At 43.0% G+C, this 8,728-nt stretch overlaps 1 protein-coding gene across 1 annotated transcript; it reads right to left on the bottom strand.

Moving 5' to 3' along the window:
* Window positions 1–4,739: 4,739 nt before the first annotated feature.
* TCHHL1 (trichohyalin like 1) lies at window positions 4,740–6,983 on the bottom strand (the record flags this gene model as incomplete). Its single annotated transcript, XM_081308189.1, has 2 exons — window positions 4,740–6,248; window positions 6,846–6,983. 2 exons carry the CDS (start codon window positions 6,981–6,983, stop codon window positions 4,740–4,742), a joined length of 1,647 nt encoding a protein of 548 aa, XP_081164315.1.
* Window positions 6,984–8,728: the final 1,745 nt, after the last annotated feature.

Consider the following 8,728-nt stretch of genomic DNA (forward strand, 5'->3'; position numbering starts at 1 on the left):
AGTTTCTGATTATGATTTAATTTGCATTTACTTGATATCTAATGAGGTTGAACACCTTTTTACTGGCTTTTTCAAAAAATATTTATTTAGTTTTAGTTGTAGTTTGACCCAATATTTACTTTATTCACTTATTTTTATGTGGTGCTGAGGATCGAACCCAGGGCCCTGAGCATGCTAGGCAAACGCTCTACCACTGAGCCACAATCCCAGCCCCTTTACTGGCTTTTTGATATTCTATTTTATCTCTTTTAGGTTTTTTTTTTTTTAGAAATTAGGTTGCCTTTTACTAAAATTTAAAAACGATTCTGAATACTAGCTCTATTTAAAAAAAAAAAATCTTCGCAATAGCCTCGTGAGTTAGACGACATTTTACATAGGCAGATACTGAGCTCAGAGAAGTTAAGTAACTTGCTCAGGGACACTGGGGTATTGAAATTATCTTTTTTTTCCAGTGGCTTACAACCTATTTATTTAGGGAAATAACATTCAGATAACAATTAGTAAGTAACATTAGCCAGTATTATTAATCTGGGTGGCGCAGGTTATGAACGGCATGATAGAGGATCAGAGTAAGCTTCCTAGTAGAGTCAGGACTTAGTTAGGACAGGTGTGACTCAGGAAGAAGAGAGGAGTGGAAAAGCATTTCAGGGGTGTGAGCCACAAGAGCAGAGGCATGCAGATGGGAGTAATAACAGTACTAACTTCTGAATAGCCCTCTGCAGGAATTTCCAGTTGTCTTATGCACCTCATGAGGGTGGGAACCCTGACTATTCCATTCACAGTGTCCACCATAGTGTCTAGAACATAGCTAGTGCCTAATAAATATGTTGAAATAAGTGAATGGATTCAATCTCAACTATCTTCCTGTCAACTTAGCAGGATAAGATTTAAATGATCAAGATGAGGGTTAAAGACAATTAGAAGATCCACCTGAGACCCTCAGAAAGAGCTCTATAGAAACTAATAGTAAATTGCAATTAGAGAGAGAGATTACAGGGAGTTCAGTCAGTTTAGACTGGAAGTGGTGCATGGAAAGCAGAAGTTTTGAAAGCTCTTGAACAGAGGAAGGTGAAGAGATCAAAACAAGGTTCTCCAAATTCAAGAGTGATTGAATGCAGAAGGGACGGAGAAGGGTCCAGATGAGAGGGGATGTTGGAGTGATATAGGCATTGATCTCTTACTCCACATTTATTAAAATCATAGTACCCATCTAAAGTTAGATTTATGCTAATGAAGGATAGCGAGGTGTGTAAGTTGTGAATCTTGCTCAAGGAGTCTATATCTGAGAGGAGAACTAAGGAGAGCTCACAAATGATTATAATTCAATAAAGAGAATTAAAAAGTCACAGGTAAAACGTCCAACTTCAGGAGGGTAAGGCCTGTTCTGCTGGGGGCATCAGGAAGGGTCATTGCAGGATTCTAGAGTAGTGCTTCTACCTGCCTCTACCTCCCCACTCCCTGTCTCCTCTCTGTCATGTTACTTAGTGATGGGGCATCCTCTTGTCTATTTCTTGCTCTTTGTCTCTCTCTTCCTTTAGTAGAATGAAGGCTCCAAGATGAAGAATACTTGTTTGTTCTGGTTGCTGCCTTATCCCTAATGCTGTGCTCACTACCAGGTTTTTCAATATACATTTTAAATGAATGAATGAATGAATGAATAAAGTGTCATTGGTGTTTGATACCATAGGGTGGGCAGGATTTGGATATTCATTAATAGTGGAGGGAGAGGCAGCTGGAGTTGTTGCTCCGTGTTAGAGTGCGTGCTTGTCTAGTACGTACGAGGCCCCGGGTTTAATCCTCAGCACCACATAAAAATAAATAAATAAAATAAAGGTGTTTTTTTTTTAAAAAGTGGAGGGAGAGACATTTTAGGTGGAGGGTACATGAAGTCCTTTAAGGAGCAGAGAATAAAAGATGCATTTGGATAGTGGATTTAAGGAAAACTATTGAGATACTACGGTGGATTAGACATGAAGAACAAAAGAAACCTCAAGGGTGACATCTGTGAGCATTTGTAGCGACTGGATTGAGGTGCATAGTCAGGTCTGAACATGGTGAGTTGAAACTCAATAGTTTGGAAGAGATACTAGTAATTTGAACCCAGGATGGGTGCTCAAAGGGAGAAAGCTCAGAAAAAGGAGAACCCTTGGGAACAGGGGGCACTGGGCAAGATGGATTAGCAAGGGAGGCGGGGCAAGACCTGCAAAAGGGCATTTCAGGAGAGATGGTCAGTCAGATGTCAAAAATAAGGTCCCCAAATATGGAAGTCAAGGTATTTAGGTTTGATAGAGTGGACAATGTCACCTTCAATAAAAAGATTTTTATAGGATGGTGGCAAAAATTACACATTATATGTGTGTATATGATATCTTTCAACTAAATAACATCTTACCTCATAATTTCCAGTGGTTTTTGTCATTTTGCAATGTCTGGGAACAACAGATAGCCATTTTCATAATGCAGGGCATTTATGTTATTTTTGGTTTTTGCTCTTTTTGATATGCTCTGACTATGCTATGCTATGACTTTGTGGATGAAACTAATATGCAACCCTGATTATTTTCTTATAATTCTATCTGAAAAACATTTTCCATTTTTTTGATGCAACATATAGTTTGTTGTTGCTATTTCTGATCATTGTCTCCAAGGCAAGAAGGAAAATAAAGAAAAAAAAAAACGAGCCAACAAAAGAAATTGATCAGCATTGATAATATTAAATTGATCATATTATTTTGATGCCTTACTGGAAAATTGCACTAATTTATACTCCTATCTATGGTCTTTGAGGGTTCATGTTTCCTCACACTGTTGACTTCATTGCATGGCTATTAAAAACAAAACAAAACAAAACACAAAACTTGTACTCATTTGTCATTTGTATTTCTTTGAAGACTGGCAAAGATTTCATATATGTTACTATAACTAATACCTGAGATAAGTTAACTTATAAAGAGGAAAGATTTATTTGGACTCACTGTTTTGGGAGTTTCTGTCTGTGATGGTTTGGAATCATTGCTTTTGGGGCCACAGCAAGGCAGCACCCTGTGGCAGGAATGCATGGCAGGGCAATGGCTCACCTCATGGCATCCAGGAAACAGAGGAAGGAAGAGGAAGAGACAAGAATCCCATAATTCCCTTCAAGGACATGACCCCAGTGACCTAGGACCTTCCAATAGGCCACAGCTTTTCAATGTTCCACCACCTCCCCATAGCACCAGACTGGGGACCAAGTCTTCAACACATGGAGCTTTGGGGAACATTTCAGATCCACAGTGTAGCAACATGCTTATTGGCCATCAGGCTAACTTCCATTGTGAATTCATTATTGATAAACTTTGTCATTTTTGGATGCAGATACACATTGCCAAGTTGCTTGCCAAAATGGCTGATTGATTTATGTTGCAGGATACATTTGTGTTTTGTGAATTGTCTCCTGTCTCTTGCTCATTTAAGATAACATTTGTCAGATAAGGATGTTCATCTATGTTTCAAGGTAGAATAAAAAGAGCTAAAAATGTTGCAGGAAGAGGGTATATACTTGGGTTTTGAGTTTTGGAAGAGGTGTACATTGAAGTGGAACAATATTGAGTATCAAGGACAGGATGAAGAGGGAGGGTGTCTATTGGGCTGCTTTTTGGCTTCAGAAAACATTATATGATAACTACCTCCAAGCTTGGAGAGCATTATCTTTTAATTACAGTCTTTTGAAAAAACACAAATAGCTAAGATTGTGTGTGTGTGTGTGTGTGTGTGTGTGTTTGTTGTTGCTATTTCTAATCATTGTCTCCAAGGCAAGAAGGAAAATAAAGAAAAAAAAAATGAGCCAACAAAAGAAATTGATCAGCAGGTTATTTAATTATCAATTTTAATTCAGTAGCCCCAGTAAACCATAGGGGTAAAAGTTTAGTAAACTCATAGGGTGATTGGCTCTAAGAACTTCTTGTGGAATCAAGCGTGCCTTAGATCTGTATACTCTCTCTTTTTCTCTCATATTTATTCAGACTGAATATTTGAAGCAGAAGCTATGAAAGGGTTATATAAGGAGAAGCATTTAATGAAAGTTTGTTGGATGAATAAATCCATGCATAGATTTAGCTCTACCTGAATCAAAACAAATAAATAAATTTCTTTAATCAGGTGCTATAAAATTATAATTACTTTAAGTCATAGTCATATCTGAAGTGATTTTGAGGAACAAAATTTCAGGATAGACTTGAAATTCCTCTAGGAAATGTCACAAAGCAGAATGATCTATGAATTAATATTTTATGATAAGATAGTATTACAAAGCTTCATAACTTTCTACTGCTATGTTTTTAAAAGCCAATGAATGAGTTGAAGTAGTGGCACCCACTAAAGATGTGGAAAGAATCTTCCTATTTGTAGTGACAGATAAATGATGATCAATTTTGTCATGAGAAAGTTCATTTGGACACTGAGTAATGAGGTATGGTAGAATTTTTACAGATTATTATTTGTTTGATCAGGTGTTTCTTTGGTGGTGATTCCCATGGCTCATGACTTTGTTATTTGCTCTTTTAGAAAATTAAGAAGGGAATTTAAAGAATCATTAATCTGCATCTGAATGTATGCATGTGAATGTTGAGGGGGATCTGGAGGAAAGAAGTCTGGGGCACATTGAGATGTGTGAAGCTCTTTTTAACTTCTGTGATGGGGACTCATTGCTCCGTAGTGTTCACCTCCACCTGTGGTACTGGGTCCTCTCTCTGACGGTGACCCTATTTATCTTCCAGGGTTTGGGGTGCTGATGTTTGCTGTGGATGGGCAGGATCCTCACCAGGCAGAAGTTCCCTGGTGGACGGCTGTGACTTGTGGCTGCCGGTGAGGGATGACCTGGACTGATTGCTGCAAAGCTCTGGCCCTGATGTTCTGACTGCCTGGGCTGGATTTTGATTCTCCTCTTGATTTATGTTCGTTTGCTTCCATACCTTCTCTTGCAGGTAGTGGTAGAGTGTGCTGGATTGGACGGCATCTCTCTGCACAGAGTAGGGCTCCTGTTCTCTCGGCCTCCTTTCTTCAAAGCCTGGCTCAGTCTTGGCTGGGCTTGGTTGGTCATTACCTTCTCTTTCCTGCTTTTGAGGACTTCCATCCTCTTCCTCCAGTGTTGCATGCTCCCCTGCTTCAAGGTGTGTCTCAGGGGAGACGGGGTCATCCTCATCCTGACTTTTTAGTAGGGGCTCTTGGGCCTCTGGGGCTCCACCTTTCTCTTCTTTGGTCTTCGGGTCCTGGACCTTTACCCCTTTTCTGCTGTTTTCTTTTTTAGGGAGCTGCATTACAGAAACCTGGTCAGTGAGATCTGCATCCGGGCCCCCGGGGATCACTGCCTCCGGGGACTTTCTGTCTTCACCCCCTGCTGTGGTCTCCTGTGCCTCTGGGGGTCCCTGGCGCTCCACAGCCGCACCTGGGTCCTCTGTCCCTGAGCCTTGACTCTGGTGCTCCCCCCGGGCAGGCTGTCCCCGCTCCTCTGGGAGCTGACCATCCTCCCCTCTGACTGACAGCACCGCTGCCTCCCGCACTCGGTGGTCACCGGGTGGTCCCTGCTTCTGGGGACCTGGGTGATCGCCGCGACCTCCCGGCACGGACCCGCGGTGTGGGTCCACGTGACCCGGGGAACGCCCGCGCACGCGCAGTTCCCTCCTCTCGGAGCGGAGGTTCCCTTCTGGTGGAGCCGGGCCGTCGGGGGTCTCACAGGACCCCGGGGCATTCGGTGGCAGCTCGGGGTCCTCCCTGACTGGCTGGTCCCCGATCCCCGCGGCCCGGCGGGTTTCTCCTCTGCCGTCGTGTCCCGCGGACGGGGGCTCGGGACGCCCCGGGGGGGCCGACTCCCGGGTTCTTCCTGGGGCTTCGGGCGTCCCCTTCGCCGCGGGGCGGTCTTCAGGTTCCTCAGGTTCCTCCCAACCCCTGGTCTCAGGGAGGCTCCCAGCAGCATCCTTTTCTGGCTCTTGGACCACAGATGTCCCACTCTCGTCCTCCGTGTCACTTGATTTCGGTGTCTCTGGTGGGTTCCTGGCAGCAGCTGGTTCGGGGAGGTCAGCAGGCTCTTCATCTGGGTTCTTCTCTGACTTAGACACCTGCCTCGGTTCTGCACTGAGTGATGACTGTATGTCAACATAACAGAGGTTCAATAAACTGAAGATCGCAAGAACGAATTCATCAAAACTGATGGTGCCATCTTTATCACTATCCAGAAGACTCAGGTTTCTCTCCACAGCATGCATAACATGGGGCTGCATGAAAACACAGGGAGAATTCAGCTTGTTCATATTTGACCGAGTCTCCGGAGTATCTGTTTCTCTCCTAAGAATCCTTATTGGTGGGGGATATAGCTCAGTTGGTACAGTGCTTGCCTCGCATTACAAGGCCCTGGGTTACTCCCCAGCAACACCACCCACAAAAAAATTTATATATATATATCCTTATTTATTTATTCGCCTTATTCCTCAAGAGTGAGCAACACTTCCCCAAACAGTAAGAATCCAGTGGCTGTGGTTGTCACTTTTCACCAGAGAGCTATGACTAGGGAGCATTTACATCCCGTGTGAGTTTTAGTTAGATCGATCCATCACGGTTTGTGACTCTGCTCGCAAGTCTACTTTGCTGAAGCAATATTCCCGGTCATGAAACCCTCATTTTCTCTGTAGGACTGACTAAGCAATTGCATACGATAGGCGACTTAGACCACAAATAATTGTTCAAAAGTCAGTGAGTGCTGAGAACTGATGGCCTAATTGTAAAATGTGCACAGATTACCTAAGCTCACCTTGCTTGGATTAGGGAGAATTGGAAAGTGGATAAGAATTGTCACAGCTCTGTGAGCACCTCACCTGAAGAAAGTCCCCAAACTCGCCCTGAAGGAGCCGTTTCAACTCTCTGCAGGTCAGCCTTGCCTTGTCACCATCGTCTCTGGAATACTTGTGGAAGGTCTCGATTACGCAGAGGACACTTCTCAGGAGCCGAGGCATCTTTACAAATTCAGGAGAGACTGTGAGAAAGAACAAACAAAACCCATTTCCCAGGATAGGTCTTCCAGGAAGGGGACACCAAGATCGTCCTTTCTGCCCCTTCTCTAGCTCTTACATCACTGGCTCTATTCTGGATCTTGAATATGATATCTAAATACTAGGAGTGGGGGCTGGGATTGTGGCTCAGTGGTAGAGTGCTTGCCTAGCATGCACGAGGCCCTGGGTTCGAACCTCAGCACCACATAAATGTAAAATAAAGATATTGTGTCCACCTAAATACTAGGAGTGATTTAGTTCTGCCATGGACATTGTGATGAGATCAGGTCTAGCACAGGTTATTAGGAGAGGCACTTTACCTCACCCTGCAGTACGCAGCAGTTTTCACGTGTCTGGAGAATGTTTGATTGTAAGAAGATGGTGAAACGAGAACTCAAATTTAAGTTATTGAGATGCACAGATAAAGCCAGCAGAGGGAATCAGTCTTTTGAGCTTCTCATCTGAGAATATCCACTTGCTTTCCTCCCACCTTGCCTCTGCCCAGCCTCCTCTGCTTAGGAAAGACCTTATAACTTTTAATTAGTAAAGCTTCTAGAAGAAAGGGAAATAATGCCAAGGAAATAAACTGCTGCATTTGCAATTGGAAGCGGCACGTTTTTAAACAAGAAGACACAGCTCCATGTGAACTCACTGGTAAAACAGAGTCTTGCTCTATTTAGTGATGTGACCGTCCATCATTAAAACAAGTCTACATTTTCATTTTAATATAGATCTGAGTCCTGAGTCTTTCTAAGTAACATTCACACCCATGTCACCCAAACAGTTAATATTTTGTAAAAAAAGATGATGATCAAAGAGGTTCCGTAAGCACAGAATACATTTTAGATAGCAGGACTCCACGTTTAATATTATCAGTAGAGGTTAGCTTACGGTATTAACACAATCTCACATATAAGCAAAGCTTCCCCCGAGGTTCCTAATGCTCTAGCAAATGTCTGAGGCTTACCTGGTTCAGGAGTGAGAGCAAGCGGAACGGGAGGCAGCGGGCTCTTGCTGGCAGCAGAGCAGAGACCTTTTATTGCGTCTCTAATTGCACAGCTAGGAGGGAGACACCTTCTGGGTCTAATGACCTGATTCATCTCCACCAAACCCAGGCTCCCCTCCTTCTCCGCCCTCAGCTTGTCTTATTTTTATTTCCTTCTTTCGGTCTTAATTTCAGACTCATGCAAAGCCATGGGGAAGGGGTTTCTTTTTTATTTATGGACTTTTGCAGGTTATTTTGAGGGATCCTCAGGGCTACAGGATAGTGTTTTTTTCTTTTTTTTTTTTTGACCTGAGGACACAATTACGTTTCTGTTCGACAAATCATAGGTCTCAGAAGTCATCTGATTCCTCTCTCTGAATGCCGGATGGCCTGTATTTGACCTAACCCTGAGAGATGAATGTCCATCATGTGTTTAAAAATAAAGGCTCTATTTAGTCATGTGACAAAAGTGGAGACACCAGTTGATTCAGCTGTTTTAATGCTTTGTTCTTCTTGCCCAGAGGCAGTTAGGAGAATAAAAAAATCTCTTGCTGGGTGTACAGAACCTTACTTACCCAAGATGTGCTATTTTAAGAATGTGATTGACATCTACCTTTAAAAGACATTTTTGTATTTCAGGGAACTTAGAAATGACCATCCATATCACCATGTTCTCTTTGTGATGAGAAAAGGGGTACAGGAGGCTAAAGTGAGGACCGAAATG

The sequence above is a fragment of the Spermophilus citellus genome (genome assembly GCF_964194105.1).
Source record: "Spermophilus citellus genome assembly, chromosome: 9".
Lineage (NCBI taxonomy): Eukaryota > Metazoa > Chordata > Mammalia > Rodentia > Sciuridae > Spermophilus > Spermophilus citellus.